Raw genomic sequence first — 17,346 nt, 5'->3', positions numbered from 1 at the left:
ATCCAATACTTATAGCTTCTTGTTACAGAAAACAAGCTGAGAGGGTCACTACTCACATGGGCTCTTCCTTTGATGATGAAGAGTCAGGAATACATTGCAAATAGTTTCGCTACTGATTTTACAACACTGTTCACTACAACCTTGTTTGTCTGGGACCAAGCTTAGAAGGAGTTGCCCAGTATTGCAGAAGTCCCAAACCACATTTGTGTGCATCAGTTTTCTCATTGGCATTAATCAATGAAGAGGAATTGAGGTGAGGTTACAAGTGTTTTTGATCCAACAAATCAGAACACACTTTTGCAAAGTAATAGCATTATTATTTGCTCTGAAACCTATGTTAGATGTTTCTAAAGGTAAATATCCATACCAAGTAGGTAGACACCTTAGTTTAAAGGGCACAAAGCTTCAAACAAAGCCTTGGACTGTCCTTTAAGGAGAGCAGAACCAGTAGCAGCATGGCTTAATCACAACACCCTTTTTCTGTTTAAATGACAAGGGAGGGACTAGCTTAATCCTGGAGGGTAATTTACACCTTGAGTATAATATTAATATGTAACCTGTATATGGCTTTAATTGCATATTCTAGTTATCTTCTGTCACCAATATTCTTGTATAAGTGTCTTGATTAATCATCAATCTCAATGTTGCATTATGTAAGTTGTGTGATAAAACTCCTCCCAATCCTCTTGGCCTTTTCATTTTTATAACCTTTCTATTAATTTAATTCCTTATATAAATATGAAATCACCCTGTACTCAGGCCTTGGCAAAGAAATATTTTTTTTTCCAAAGGAGAAAGCAGAGCAATGTTTAGCTAAAAAAAAAACCTGACTATATTACTAATGGTATGATTGGAGATAGCTAGAAAAAAATATTTACTTGAAATGTCAGTGTTCACAGCTGTTCAAAGAAAAAAGCCACACGCTCCAAAAAACATCAGCCAAAGAGGCTGCACCTTTAGTCGGCCAATCATTTTACAAAATGTTTACTTTTCTAGTAGAAAAGATGAATTGTGAGGTATGGGACTTAAGGGATAATTCAGCTACTTCTCAAAGAGCAGGAAAAGAAAATAGTTAATTCACATGGAGGAAGGACAAAAAAACCCTTGCTTCTTCAAACAGCAAAAGAACAGCAGACATTAGTCAATGCCATGTTTTCAAACAGTCTCTGAAGAGCATCAGAGAAACTCAAGAATTGCAATGAAAATGAGGGAGATTTGTGAAGGTGTGAAGAACATTATGGAGTTAAAGTCCTGACCCATAAGTAGGTGGGAAACAAGATACCACAAAAAGGAAAACGTTAAAAAATCTGTACTATTGGGTGTATAAACATAATATCATCTATTATAAAATTCCACAGGCTTTTATGCTATGTTCTTCTTTGACACAGTATGAATGCTACATTAAACTGAGCACCTGTGAAAGGAGATAAGTGGACCCTCAAATGTATAGGATAGGGTGAAAACCTAGTCTTGACCATCCAGTCCAGCTGGAAACACTGCAGTTACATATGAAGAAACATTTCTGTTGTGCATAATAGGCCCATTGTCATGAAAACCGTAAACATTTTTCCCATCTGTATAAATATACAATAGTAGGCCTTGGACAGAATCTGCTTTGTCTTTTAATTCACACAGCCTGCCTTCAGTAACAAAGAACTACTTTGCATATATTATTTAATATTTTTAATGCAGTAGCAGCCACAGGCCATGACCAAGATGGGGACCACATAGTAGGCACTGTACAATCTCATACCAAAACCTAGTCTTTGCATGAAGAAGTTACAGTCTGAGAGAGACAATGTATGAAGGGTGCAGAAAAGATACCACGAAATATGAAAAAGGAGCCTCTAATAAATTTGGTCCACAAAGAGGTGTGTCGATTTGTTATGAATGTAGCTATGTCGTAAGGGAGGCCCAGGCCCTTTGGAAGCAAGGATTGAAAAGCAGAAAACAAACAGTAAGTCTCCTTTTCCCCAGCAGTCTAATAATCTGAACCAGTGTTTCTTCATCATTTTAGGTTGGCAGCCCCTTATTTGGAGTCAGAAGTTTTTGCAACCCCCTCTTACTTTTTTTTTTTTTAGTAAATGCAAGATGAGTATCAGTAGTAACAATAATTTGTGTTTGTTTTGAGAGCTTGACAGAGAATACGTCCCCTTAAAGAGTAAGGATGTGAGAGGAGTGAAATTTTCTTTGCTTTAGAGCATAATTTCAATGCCTTGCAACAACCCTGAGCATCTTTCATGTTCCCTCCCAGGGGATCACTACCAACCTAGAAACAGGGTTCTAGAAGTCATCCTTTGATCTTCATTTTTGAATCTGATCTGTCCTTACATCAAAGTTCTTTCCATTATTGATACAGTGCTGTATCTTGGGTAGAGATCCTAAGTCTTCTAGCTACCAGCTGTGGGCACACTTTTTCCTCGATTTGACCCAGTAAACTTACTGTACCTAGCCCATAGCACATTTGCAGCCTGGCATAGAATCATAGAAATGTAGGGCTGGAAGGGACCTCGAGAAGTCATCAAGTCTAGTCCCCTGCACTGTGGCAGGACCAAGTAAACCTAGACCATCCCTGCCAGGTGTTTGTCTAACTTGTTTTTAAAAGCTTTGAATGAGTGGGACACCATGACCTCCTTTGGAAGCCTATTCCAGAGCTTAACTATCCTTATAGTTAGAATGCTTTTCCTAATATCTAACCTAAATCTCCCATGCTGCAGATTAAGCCCGTTATTTCTTGTCCTACCTTCAGTGGACATGGAGGACAATTGAGCACCACCCTCTTTATAGCAGCCCGTAGCATATTGGAAGACTGTGACTGGGTACCCCCTCAGTCTTGTTTCTCAAGACTAAGCATGCTCAGTTTTTTAAAGTTTTCCTCATAAGTCAGGTTTTCAAAACCTTTTATCATTTTTGTTACTCTCCTCTGGACTCTTTCCAGTTTGTCCCTATCTTTCCTAATTTGTGGTTCCCAGAATTGGACACTACTCCAGCTGGGGCCTCACCACTGCTGAATAGAGCGGGACAGTTGCCCCTCATGTCTTACATACAACCCTTCTGTTAATAAACCCAAGAATCATATTGGCCTATTTTGCAGCTGCAGCACACTGATGGCTCATATTCAGTTTGTGGTCCACTATAACCCCCAGATCCTTTTCAGCGCATTAGCACCTAGACAGTTATTTCCCATTTTGTAGTAGTGCATTTGTTTTTCCTTCCTAAGTGAAGTGCTTTGCACTTGTCTTTATTGAATTTCATCTTGTTGAATTCAGACCAAGTCTCCAGTTTGTCAAGGTCATTTTGAATTTAAAACTGTCTTCCAAAGTGCTTGCAACCCCTCCCAGCTTGGTGTCATCTCCAGATTCTATAAGCATATTCTTTACTCCATTATCCAAGTCATTAATGAACATATTGAATAATACTGGACCTAGGACTGAGCCCTGCAGAACTCCACTAGGTACGTCCTCCCAAATTGACAGCAAACCATTGATAACTACTCTTTGAGTACTGTCTTTCAACTAGTTGTGCACCCACTGTGACATACCAGGTACAATCCAGACTAATGAGCAGCTGTGTCAACCCTGCCGTGCAACCTTGGGTGCCTTATAGCGCCTTGCTGAAGTAGCTCCCACATGGACCACTAACAGACAGCATTCCAGCATACAAGTCTCACCCTATGTAACTGCAGCCTGCCAGCCATACTTGGGTTATACTCTAGCTCTCACCAGCCTTGGCTATGTGGCTGGGTGACCCCAATACACCCCTAATCTCAGATTTTCCCCTAGAAACATAAATCCTGTATTGTCCAGGAGAGGGCTCACGAGATTTTTTTACTCCATTAAGGGAATAATATGACAACTTGTCACCCCAAATAGAGTTACCTGGACACTTCAACTTGAGCACACTGGATTAGATAAAACAGTAAAAACGAGAGATTTTAAGTGAGTATAAGTAACAGGCATAAAAGTCAGAAATGGTTACAAGAAAAATAAAGATAAGATGTTTACTAATCCCTAATTTAAACTGTATCAGATTCAAGCACATTGTATCACCACATGCTTTCAGAAGTCTTACTAACCAAACCCTGTAGGTCAGGACACCTCCCCCAGTGTCCAACAGATGCTTCCTTTGTCATTTCAGGTGCAGTGAATACTATAGGCAGAGAGATAGGGGACCCTTGAGGTGTTTGTCCCTCCTTTTTATTGTTTCAGACTCTCTCTTGCAAAACATTTCCAGCTGGGCACTAGGAGACAAAGAGTCTATGATATTCTTTATAACCCTATTATCCTCCAGGTGCTTTCAAATTGATTGCTTAATAATTTGCTTCAGTATCTTTCTAGATATGGAAGTTAGGCTGACTGGTCAATAATTCCCAGGGTTCTCCTTGTTCCCCTTTTTAAATATAGGTACTTTGCTCACTCTTCTTCAGTCTTCTGGGACCTCTCCTGTCCTCCAGGAATTCTCAAAGATAATTGCTAATGCCCTGAGATTGCTTCAGTTAGTTCCTTAAGTACCCTAGGATGAATTTCATCAGTTCTTGCTGACTTGAAAACATCTAGCTTACCTAAATGTTCCTTAACTGTTCTTTCCCTATTTTGGCTTGCATTCCTTCCCCCTGGTTGCTAATGTTAATTGTGTTGAGTATCTGGTTATCATTAACCTTTTTAGTGAAGACTGACACAAAACAGTCATTAAGTACTTCCGCTTTCTTGATGTCATCAGTTTTTAGTTCTCCTTCCCCTCTAATTAGAGGAACTACACTTTCCATATGATGGTTTGTGTAAAACCAAAAAGATTAGATACCCTTATTTTTAATGTAGAGTAGCACCCTGTGGTGCTCCCCAGAACTTTAAAATGGAGATGCTTCCTGGAGGACTAAGGGTGAAATCCTGGCCACATTGAATGTGTCCCAGAAATTCTCTCTTACTTAACAGCCTTTCACTCCAGTCAGAATTCAGCATTTCTTTCTTGGACATGTAGTATTCAGAGACTTTAAGTCTACATGAAAGATGATCGTTTTTAGAATTTCACTTTAGGCACCCTTTTGGTTAATAATCAAACTCTTGCAAATCACAGAATTTCTCTAATGGAAAAGTAAAAATTGTAATAATTTTAAAGATGATTTTACCATTGGATAATTTGTAATTCATGTTCCCATTTGCCCTGTTGACTTTGCTTTCCTAGTCTGGTATCTCTCTTTGAGACTTTTGCTAAGGAAGTACTGCTTCATGCCATTTATGCTAATTATACATACATGTGGTTACTTATTTATTATCTCTCAATTAATTTCAGAGAAAATTTGCTCACTTTAAAAGTAAACTGTGTTTTTCTAACTTCTAGCCATGTAAACTCATCTTGCAATCTAAAAGTCAAACTGTGTTCTTTCTGGTTCAACGACTCATGCATCATCACCAGTATGAAAGATGCTCCAGATCAAGCTGTGCCCTTTTTTTCACCTCTGAAACTCCATTGATTTCAATGGGACTGCACAAGTCTAATTGAGGGCAGAATATGTCCATGAAATTAGAAGTTAGTTAACTATTCTTTTGGTGATGCATGAGCCAGAGTAGAATCTATCTTTCTCTCATAATTGTACAGGCTCTATAGTGCTAAGAGTTAAAAATACTGTGACAGAAACTGATTTGCCACTAAAGCAAACATATGACTCAGTACACACTCCTAACCCCTTGACCTCAATCCAGAGCCGCCTCCTGCATCCCAAAGCCCTCATCCCCAGCCCCAACCCAGAGCCTGCACCCCCAGCCGGAGTGCTTACCCCCTCCCATACCCAACCCCCCTGCCCCAGCCTGGAGCCCCCTCCTGCACCCTGAACCCCTCATTTCTGGCCCCACCCCAAAGCCTAGGGGAATCCTCAAGCTTCTGTGCCCCCCTGCAGGGCTGTTTGTGGCCTGAGACTGATTTTTTCTGTGAGTCAGTGGGCCTTGATAGTCCGGGGTGGAGAACCTTCTTTCTATGTCATACAGGTCAGATTAGATCAGTGGTTCTGAAGCTATTTACCATTGTGGGCCGCATACGTAGCTCTCCATGTGTTACGTGGGCTGCGTCCACTTGATATATATGCCATCTGTGTGGCCCTGGAGATGTCATGTGGGCTGCAGCTGTGTGCTGATTGGGCTGAAAGCAGCCTGTTGTCTACAGGTTGAGAACCATTGAACTAGATGATAGTTGTGGTTCCTTGTGTCCTTATAATCTACAAACTGACATCAATGTTACTAGCATGCATGCAGGTGTCTGCAGGATCTGGACCTTGAACATATTCTGCTCCAGTGAAAATAAGGAAAATGACACAACATGAAGGGCTTGAAACTGTGAAGAAGCCAACAAGGTGTTGTCTGAAAATACTGAGAACTGTGATTAGCACATACAATGGTTGCCAGCTATTGAATTTATTTTAAAAGGCTAAAGATGAGTATAGTGATGGTCCTCACCCCTGGAGTGCCCCCAGTGGCGTGGTGAAGCATTGCAATTATGACTCTGCCTCAGTTTTCCCCAGTGGGCTTCGATAAATCCAGTGAGGCTTATGTATATTGAACAGTACACCATCAAAGGTCTAGTTTATTTTACTTAAAAGTGGAACATTATACAAATAGGCGTTCACTCCAGCATCTTTAGCTGTAGGGGGAGAGGGCTGAGTTAACTTTAGTCCATCAACCCCACTTACATCTAGGTCTGCTACCCTCAAGGCCCACTTGACATGGAACCCTCTTCTAGAGCCAGGGCCTCTTTTCATGAGCTAGGGAAGTGGTTCTTCACTTGGGTCAGGGTCCCCCATGGAGGTCAAACTGCAATGATCCTTCCTTAGGACAGCATATAATTCCTCTTATCTGGGGCTTCTCTTGCTATCTGGTGAAATTCTTCCACAAGGGACAGGTTCTGCTTTGACTTGGCACTCATAGCTCTTCCCTTTTGGAGCCTCTCCCACTTAGGAACATTCTTCCTTAGTTTCCTTTCCTGGTGAGCCCCATCACTTTGGGATCTTTCTCATTCTGGGGACTATTCCTCTCACCGGAAGTTTCTGTTCTCTAGTCTGTACTGTGAGTACTGCCTTTTATCATGCCCAGGTGCTTCACTGCCTAATTAACTGCCCCAGTGAGATAACTAATCCCATGAACCTGAATTGCCGAATTCCCCTTTATGAAGTCTGTCAGAGGTGGGCTGAGCCCCTGACCCCTTCAGAAGGCCAAGTACCCTGTGAGAGTGAGGAACTAGATTTTTTTGATAGCGTTACTTAAAAAAATAAGGTTTTACTTCATTTTGGGGCCATATATAATAGCTTTGAACAAAGACTAGTACATAGACAATGGGTATCTTGTTTTAATGTTTATTCTGGAATTGTCATGGGGGGGTATTCCTTTAATCACGATTGATTCTATGTAATACCATATAATATTAGAAATGGCAAGGTCAGATCACCAGAATATGGAGAACATCAGATAATTAAGAGATATTTAATGGAAAGAAATGTTGATATATTGTACTCTGGATGGTCAGATCTAATCAGTTATATTTTAATTTAATTTTGGAAGGCAAATCTAGCTGGGCTAAAGGAGTTCAACTGCTAGCCTATAAGTTTTGAAACATGAAAACCAAGAATTATTTTTCATTGTCAAAATCAAGTATGTGTATATTTTAATGTTTTCTCAGTTGAAGAAGGTCTTTCTGTTGGAAACTGAAATTTTCCATATCCTGTAAATATTTTGAATAGCAAGTCTTTTATATGATTTTTAGATTCTGCCACCAAAAAACTGTAATTCTAGATTTATCGTGATTTTCCTGTTTCAGGCTTCCCTCCTGTCCCTTCTACCTCAAGAACAAGCTTTGCAGAATTTTCCATTAGGGAACGGATGAGAGAAAAATTAAAAGCTGCAAGGGTGAGAATGCATTTATTAAGGATTTTATTGTATTTGATTGATTAAATTCTCATAAATTCTATCTTCTTTGTTTTGTGCTGCATATAATTGAATGAATTAAATTTGCCTTTGTAAGTCTGTTTAATATAGTATTTGATATCTGAACAGATTAATTCCCAGTAGTTGGTTTTGATGTTATTTTCTAAACAAGTTAATTTGATTCTTGTTTGTAATATGAAAAATGTAATGTTTGGAAAAACCTTGCCATTTTAACTGAGAGTCAGATCCTGCCACTTTTATGTTGAGTAAGTACTACTTTCCATGCTGGAGTCTTGCTGAAATCATTGTGGCTACTTGTGGCATAAAACTACTGTACAGTGTAATAAAGGGAAGCAGAATCTGGCTATTTATAATAATTTAAGAGGATTATGCAGTAAAAAGAATCTTTCATTAATATTACTTGTACTAAGTAGGGCTGTTGATTAATCACAGTTAACTCATGTGATTAACTCAAAATTAATTGCGATTAAAAAATTAATCACAGTTTTAATTGCACTGTTAAACAATAGAATACCAACTGAAATTTATGAAATATTTTGGATGTTTTTCTACATTTTCATATATATTGTATTCTGTGTTGTAATTGAAATCAAAGTGTATATTATTTTTGATTACAAATATTTACACTGTAAATTCACCTCATACAAGTACTGTAATGTAATCTCTTTGTTATGAAACTGCAATTTACAAATGTAGATTGTTTTGTTTTTGAGTGAAGTTATGTTTAAAAAAAAATGTAAAACTTCAGACCCTACAAGTCCACTCAGCCCTACTTCTTGTTCAGTCAATTGCTAAGACAAACAAGTTTGTTTACATTTACAGGGGATAATGCTGCCCACTTCTTATTTACAATGTCACCAGAAAGTGAGAACAGGCATTTACATGGCACTTTTGTATCTGGCATTGCAAGATATTTACGTGCCAGATATGCTAAACATTCGTATGCCCCTTCATGCTTCGGCCACCATTCCAGAGGACATGCTTCCATGCTGATGATGCTCGTTTTAAAAAAAAATGTGTTAATTAAATGACTGAACTCCTTTGGGCAGAATTGTATGTCTCCTGCTGTTTTACCTGAAATCTGCCATATATTTCATGTTATAGCAGTCTTGGATGATGACCCAGCACATGTTGTTCATTTTAGGATCAGTTTCACTGCAGATCTGACAAAACCAATGTGAGATTTCTAAAGATAGCTACAGCACTCCACCCAAAGTTTAACAATCTGAAGTGCCTTCCAAAATCTAAGAGGTGTGGAGCATGCTTTCAGAAGTCTTAAAAGAGCAACACTTCGATGCGGAAAGTACAGAATCCAAACCACCAAAAAAGAAAAACAAATTTCTGCTAGTGGCATCTGACTCAGATAATGAAAATGAACATGCATCAGTCCGCACTGCTTGGATCGTTATTGGGCAGAACCTGTTATTAGCATGGACACATGTCCCCTGGAATGGTGGTTGAAGCATGAAGGGACATATGAATCTTTAGCGCATTTGGCATCTTGTGGCGCCGGCTACAACAGTGACATGAGAATACCTGTTCTCAGTTTCAGGTGACATTGTAAACAAGAAGCGGGCAGCATTATCTCCTGATAATGTAAACGAACTTGTTTGTTTGAGCGATTGGCTGAACCAGAGGTAGGACTGAGTGGACTTGCAGGCTCTAAAATTTTACATTGTTTTATTTTTGAATGCAGTTTTTTTTTATACATAATTCTACATTTGTAAGTTCAACTTTCATGGTAAAGAGATTGTACTACAGTACTTGTATGAGGTGAATTAAAAAATACTATTTCTTTTGGTTTTTTTACAGTGCATGTACTTGTAATCAAAAATAAATGTAAAGTGAGCACTGTACACTTTGTATTCTGCATAGTAATTGAAATCAATATATTTGAAAATGTAGAAAACGTCAAAAAATATTTAAATTGTATTCTATTATTGTTTAACACTGCAATTAATTGCAGTTTTTAAAATCGTGCAGTTAATCACGATTAATAATTTTTAATCACTTGACAGCCCTAGTAGTAAGACCTTGAATTTCCAGGAATTGTAAGAACATTACTCATATGTTGTTATATGACCAAAATTTCTTTTTTGTTTTTTCTTAGTCTAAAGCAGAAAGTGCTTTACTGCAAGAAGGTCCAAGACCAAGGCACTTAAAAAGCCTCAGGCTGAGGGAATCAGAAACTAAATGGGATAAAGAGGTGAGAAATACAATGTGTATATGTGCATGCGCCATATGCTGTCATTTGAACAAGAAAGTGAAGGTAATAAAACTGTCAGTTGTTTGAAAGCCATTGTGTAAGATCATTTGTATTGCTCTTTTTTATATTGTCTGCTAGACAGAAAGACATCCCGAATTTTTCAAGAATTCTTTAGTTAACAGGAGCCTTTCCAATTAATGCATTTCATGTACATGCTATACATACAGTATTAAATTTTCTTTCGTTATAGCATAGACTTCAAGTGAGGCTTCTATCACCTTGAGATTAGCCCTTCCAAGCTCTGTGCTCCTGTTATTTACCATGTTTTAAGATACATAATTGCTATACTTGAACCAAAAAGAGTATTTTATCTATAAATAGTGTGCTTTTATATTTTATTTCTGTTAGAGGTTACACAGGTAAAGCTGTAGCTTTATATAAAGGTACAAAGCTATAACAGCTAAAGAACTCTCACTTTTTAGATGTATTTCTTTGTGAGCATTTTGCATCCTTTGATTCCTAAGCCCTTTATGTTGATAAGGAGATGGGGTAAGTAAGGGAGAACGGGGTTTAAAAAGTCCGTTCCTAAGCCACCGGGGAGCTAGCAAGCAGGAGCAGCAATTGGGAGTTTTGCGAGGCAGTCCTCCAGGTGAGGGAGGAGAGACTACATGATCCTCAAGGTGAGGTTGTCTGGTTGCTTGCTTGCTTGCTGTGTGCTTGCTTGCTTTAAATATTACAGTGTGTTGTATTGTGGGGGCTGTGTCCTGAGCCTACTGACATGCTAGACTAGGCTAGATAATGAGACTCTAGCCTGCTATCCTTTGATCCCTAACTCCTTTAGAATCACTTGGCAAGCGGGCGGGGTTAACTCAAGGAGAACTGAAGTTTTTAAAAAATCAGGTCCAAAACTCCTGGAGGAGCTAGCAAATGGAAGTTTTGAGGAGTGTGAGAGGCAGATACACCTAACAAAAATACTCTGAATTTAGACCACTAACACCCTCCCCGCCCCTAAAAAACCCTAACCTAACCAACCAACCAAAAAAAACCCTGAAGACTAAAAGTAATGCAGGCAGTAGTCCAGCATCAGAGTGAGGGCAGTCTAGTTTATTGCACTGAATGCAGCATACACGATTACCTGTCTTGGGCAGATGGTGTATGTGTGCATATGGTGCAAGCAACTCATGGCCCTTAGAGACACAGTATTGGCTCTTGAGACCAGACTGGGTGAACTGGAGGAGCTAAGGGAGACAGAGGTACACAGTGAAGATTTTCACAGACACAATAGATGGGTCCCACCCTTGAGTTTGACATGCCTCCATGCTATAAAGGAGGATGACATTTTTGGGGAAGAGGAGCATCAAGCTGGAGTGGAGGGAAACAAACCCATAGTTTGCAGATGGTGTCACTGTATCCTCTCACATTGAGGATACCCCTCCTGGGGAGGGAATCCCAGTTACTAGGAAGAAGAAGGTAATAATAATAATGGGGGATTTGATTATTAGAAGCATAGATAGTTGGGATTGTGATGACCCGGAGAACCACATAATAAATTGCCTGCTGCAATGGCTGTGGATCTCACAAGACAGACGAATGTGCAGTGCTGGGGAGGAGCCAGTGGTTGTGGCATATGTAAGTACCAATGATGTAGGCAAAGGTAGGAGAGTGATCCTGCAGGCCAAATTTAGGCTGCTAGGTAAGAGATTGAAGTCCAGGACCTCCATGATAGCATTAACTGAAATGCTTCCAATTCCACCTGCTGGGCCAGGAAAGCAGGCGGAATTGCAGGGTCTCAATGTGTGGATGAGACAATGGCGCAGGGAGGAGGGTTTTGAGCTATTAGAAACTAAGGAACCTTTTGGGAAAGGAAGAGCTTTTACAGGAAGGATAGGCTCTACCTAAACCTAAAAAGGAAACAGAGAGCTGGCTTGTAAAATGAAAAAGGTTGTAGAGGATTTTTTAAACTAAAGGCTGGGGAAAAGTTTATGGATGCAAAGGAGCACAAGGTTCAGGTGGAGACATCTCTTATGGATGAATTTATTAAAGGAGGAACTTTATATGCTTGTAAAGAGGATAGAAAGTTGGTAAAGTACAAGTAGGAGCTAATGAGGACAGTCGAACATAGGAGTTCCATTTAAATGTAACACACAAAGGCAAGCAAGTGAATATTGACAAAATGTACAAGTGCTTATATACAAATTTTAGAAATTTAAATACTAAGGTGGATGAACTAGAGAGGCTGGCATTAAATGAGGATATTGATATAATAGGCATCATGGAAACTTAGTAAAATGAAGATAATCAATGGGACGCAGTAATTCCAGTATACAAAATATATAGGAAGAACAGTAGGTCATGTTGGTGTGTGAATGTAGTATTCAGTTCCACTTTCATAAATTGTTGTTTCTATCCCTCCTTTCATAATCAGGATCACACAATGGTTTGAGTAGTTTTGTTTTGCTTTAGAAGAGAAAAGAGTTAACTGTAACTAGCAAATGCACCCACTTTCTAATAACCTTTTGATCAGAATAAAATTGTACTGTAAACATGCAACAGTTAATCTGTACACCGAACTACTCACCACCTTCATTTTGCTGTGTCTGTAAATAACTTGTGTGATAACTTTAATGCAGTCTGATGATGAGTCAAGATACATGCAAGAGGATGAATGCCAGACGTCTTCTAAAGTCAAGTTTCGTGATTCTGTCAAAAAACTCAAGCAAAAGTCACACGTAAGAATCGTTTTCCTTAATAACAGCAAACTTTACTGACCTCAGTGGGGCTCGATGTCACTGCGTGGAGCAGCTGGCAGCTGGCAGGGACCTAACTTTGCAAAATGCACTCCCCATTGTCAGGGTGCTTAGGAATGTAATAAACAATTAAAATGTGATCATCTTCATAAACCCATAGCAACTCTACCAACAAATATTAAAAATAGCCACAAAAATCTCTGATAAAACGTGAATTGTGAAATCAGAGCAATATGGGCCCAGGGATTAGGGCCCATAGGAGCTCTCACTTCTTGTTAGACAGTCCTCTGTCATTGATTGACAGCCACAATAATACTCCTCCATGTTATATGTGTGGTAACAAAATACTGCTGTTAATTGAGTCACTAAATATAAATTTTAAAGATTAGTTCTGCCTATTAGGGGCAGATTTTGACTTTTTGTGCAGGGGCAGAAGAGTCCCAAACTTGTGCTTCTTGAGTGTAGGCACATATGGCATCATATCACTGCAAGCTGTGCTACAGGAGGCAGGACTGGACAATGTCTCTGCCCCCCACCCCCTCAGTACTGTCTGGTAGACTCTGGGGCCTTCAGCATGGAAGGTGTAGAAGTCACATCTCATTGTGCCCCTCTAAACTCCCTCAGAGGGCATTGTTCCTGCTTGTGATTTCTGTGTGCAAAATATCTCTAGAAACTGCTGTATGTAAGATGCCCTTCTGCCTCCCCCACATGCGAGGCTTTAGCTTTCACAGCATAATCCTGGTCTCTGATCATTTCCCAAGTATGTTTGTATTTAAAAAGATGAGCAAATTAAAACTGAAGAAGTTGATATTTTAAAAACCTTACTATAAATGTTTTATTAAGTAGTAAAGATATGAATGGTAAAAGTGTTTTGATATATAAACTATTTAACAGATGCTTGATTTCAATGTTTTGGTGTTTGTGTGATATTTTTTTAATGATTCAAAACGTTATTGCTGTTACTCGTGAAAGGATAGTTTTAGTTGTTTTACTTGTATTAAAAAAATGGTAAACATGATCTTAAATAAATGATGCCTTCTCTCCTTAGATCCAGACTGATTTTCCTTCTGCTGAAGAAGCATATAATTTTTTTACTTTCAATTTTGATCCTGAACCAGAGAATATAAAGGAAGAAACTAAGAACAAAAAAAAGAGTGAATCAAATCAAGAGGAAGGGGAAGAACAGGAATCTATAGTAAGCTATCAGCAAGAACAAATAGAGGATGAAATGGTACAAATCATACACTTTTTTCATATTTTTATTCAGACATTTTATGCTAACTTTTGCTTATCCATTTAATAAAAACTGACTTATTGTGTAATTTATTTTAAAAACAAAATGTTGGGATTACGTTTTCAAAACAGATATGAGCTAGAAGTTTATTTTCTTTGCAATTAGTGCTTTTTTTTAGCAGTGAAGTACTTCTTGCTTAACAATTATATAACAAATAATTTACACTCTTGATGCAGAAGCCTTGTAAAGCTGCATAGCCATATATGAGAAAATAGAGTTTCATAGTAAATTGAACAAATCAGTAGACATTGTATCAGTAGATGTCAATTTTACCTAAGGATAATATTGCATGTTTATTAAAGAGACTGAAAAAAAAATTATGATAGGCTACTTTTTCAAGACAATATGAAAGTAGGATGACAAGACATAAAGGAAAAGTGATCATAGTTGATAATCCAAGGTGGTAACTCCAGGCCTAAATCTTCCACCTTTCTCACATTGAGCAGTATCTTCCCCCACAAATTGTCTCATTCATTCCAAGGGGATGACTGGCAGACTAGTGTACTACTCAGTGTCAGTAAAGGTGGTAGAATCTGTCCCAATTAACATATTTTTAGTAAACTGTACGTTTTGTTAAGATGAAATGGAGTTTCTATTTCCAATACTCTAACATACAGTAACTTGCTAACGTCTTGAGTAAATTATGATGATATTGATTTTGATCATTCCAGTGTATGAATGTGAATAACTAGCTTTATCAAATACAGCACAGCCTCGCTATAATGCCTTTCATAATAATGAACCTAGAATATAATGAACCTGGTACCTGGATCCTGCCGTGGCAGGGGCTGACGGCTCCTTCAGCCCCTGCTGCAGCCCAGTGCTGGAGGAACTGTTGCCCCTGCATCCCTCGCGATGGGTCTCTCTTGCTGTAATGAACCCCTGGCTACAAAGAATAAATGGCTTGGATTCCCGAGGGGTTCGTTATAGCAAGGACGTACTGTACAGCATAATTTAAATAAAACCCATTTTTCTGATTGCATGGAAAATTGTGAGGTTGATGCCTTCCAGACCAGAATTTTGTACTAAACAAAAGAACTAATAATTTTTTACATCTAAAATCTAGGATGAAGAGGACTGCCTTGTTAATGATAGAGAAGATTTATTCATTATTGATCAAATGGCTCGTGATTTTCTAGTAGTAAAACCTGCAGATTACAAAAGCTACTCTGAGCGACTGCAGAAGGAAAGAGAAATTTTGTTCACTCCAAGCATCCTAACAGGTATGATGTGCATTTTTTTCTTTTGTTGGTTAATTTAACTGAATATAACATACTCTAACCTCCAATAGCACCTGTTGACTGAGGATCTCTGTGGTACTGCAGGTACAGCCAGAGGAATCTGTGCCTGAGGGGGAGTCTTGAAGCACAGAGACCTAACTAAGTTGTCTCATATGTTAGACTTTCATAGAATCATAGAACTGGAAGGGACTTCAAGAGATCATCTAGTCCAGTGGTTCTCAATGTCCAGTGGGAAAGCGGCACGGGCCAAGGGACATGCTGGCTGCCCTTCCTGCAGCCCCCATTGGCCTGGAGCGGCGAACCGCGGCCAGTGGGAGCCGCGATCGGCTGAACATGCTGGCTGCCCTTCCTGCAGCCCCCATTGGCCTGGAGCGGCGAACCGCTGCCAGTGGGAGCCGCGATCGGCTGAACCTGTGGACGCAGCTGGTAATCAAACTGGTCCGGCCCGCCAGGGGCTTTCACTGAACAAGCGGTGGACCAGCTTTGAGAACCACTGATCTAGTCCAGTCCCCTGCACTCATGGCAGGACTAAGTATTATCTACACAATTCCTGACAGGTGTTTATCAAACCTGCTCTTAAAAATTTCCAATGATCGAGATTCCACAACCTCGATAGGCAGTTTATTCCAGTGTTTAACTACCCTGAGAGGAAGTTTTTCCTAATGTCCAACCTAAACCTCCCTTGCTGCAATTTAAGCCCATTGCTTTTTTGTCCTATCCTCAGAGGTTAAGGAGGACATTTTTCACCCCTCCTCCTTGTAACAACCTTTTATGTACTTGAAAACAGTTATGTCCCCTCTCAGTCTTCCCCTCCAGGCTAAACAAAAACCCAGTTTTTTCCATCTTCCCTCATAGATCATGTTTTCTAGACCTTTAAGTATTTTTGTTGCTCTTCTCTGGACATTTTCCCAATTTCTCCACATCTTTCCTGAAATATGTCACCCAGAACTGGACACAGTATTCCAGCTGGGGCCTAATCAGTGCGGAGTAGAGCGGAAGAATTACTTCTCGTGTCTTACTTACAACACTCCTGCTAATACATCCCAGAATTATGTTTGCTTTTTTTGCAACAGTGTTAGTTACACTGTTAACTCATATTAAGCTTGTGATCCACTGTGACACTCGGATCCCTTTCCGCAGTACTCCTTCGTAGGCAGCCATCTCCCATTTTGTATGTGTGCAACTGATTGTTCCTTCCTAAGTGGAGTACTTTGTATTTGTCCTTATTGAATTTAATCCTATTTACTTCAGAACCCACTCAGTATGCCCTTCCATCTTGACTGTGAACCACGAATAACTACTCTCTGGGAATGGTTTTCCAGCCAGTTATGCACCCACTTTATAGTAGCTCCATCTAGGTTGTATTTCCCTAGTTTGTTTATGAGAAGGTCATGCGAGACTGTATCAAAAGCCTTCCTAAAGTCAAGATATACCACATTTACCACTTCCCCCTCTCCACAAGGCTTGTTACCCTGTCAAAGAAAGCTATCAGGTTGGTTTGACACTAGTTGCTCTTGACAAATCCATGCTGACTCTTACTTCTCAACTTAGTATCTTTTAGGTGTCTACAAATTGATTGTTTTGTTATTTGCTCCATTATCTTTCCAGGTGCTGAAGTTAAGCTGACTTGTCTGTAATTCCCCAGGTTGTCCTTATTTCCCTTTTTATAGTTGGGCACTATATTTGCCCTTTTCCAGTCCTCTGAAATCTCTCCCATCTTCCACGACCTTTCAAAGATAGTCGCTAATGGCTCAGATATCTCTTCAGTCAGTAGCGCTGAAACATGTTTAATAGTGGGGGTGCTGAAAGCCAGCCTCCTTACCCCTGTCCATCCCCCTCTCCCCCGGGCACAAGGCTGGCAGCCTGGACCCCGGGGGTGCTACAGCACCCCCCGCACCCATATTTCCCGTGCCTATGTCTTCAGTCAGTT

General features: G+C 39.6%; 1 protein-coding gene across 6 annotated transcripts in view; it reads left to right on the top strand.

Annotated features, from left to right (window-relative positions):
- The window catches only part of CC2D2A (coiled-coil and C2 domain containing 2A), a 139,577-nt gene that overhangs the window by 21,488 nt on the left and 100,743 nt on the right, over positions 1–17,346 (top strand). For 5 of the 6 annotated variants that reach the window (XM_075128023.1, XM_075128024.1, XM_048848784.2 and 2 more), the window contains 5 exons: positions 7,801–7,889; positions 10,039–10,134; positions 12,765–12,863; positions 13,930–14,112; positions 15,242–15,398. In XM_075128023.1, coding sequence (XP_074984124.1) covers positions 7,801–7,889; positions 10,039–10,134; positions 12,765–12,863; positions 13,930–14,112; positions 15,242–15,398 — 624 coding nt within the window. The remainder of the gene's footprint in view (positions 1–7,800; positions 7,890–10,038; positions 10,135–12,764; positions 12,864–13,929; positions 14,113–15,241; positions 15,399–17,346) is intronic. The other variant, XM_075128025.1, reaches the window with a different exon arrangement.

The sequence above is a fragment of the Caretta caretta genome, chromosome 4, assembly GCF_965140235.1.
Source record: "Caretta caretta isolate rCarCar2 chromosome 4, rCarCar1.hap1, whole genome shotgun sequence".
Classification (NCBI taxonomy): Eukaryota; Metazoa; Chordata; order Testudines; family Cheloniidae; genus Caretta; species Caretta caretta.
This window is presented reverse-complemented; position numbering and strand designations above follow the sequence as displayed.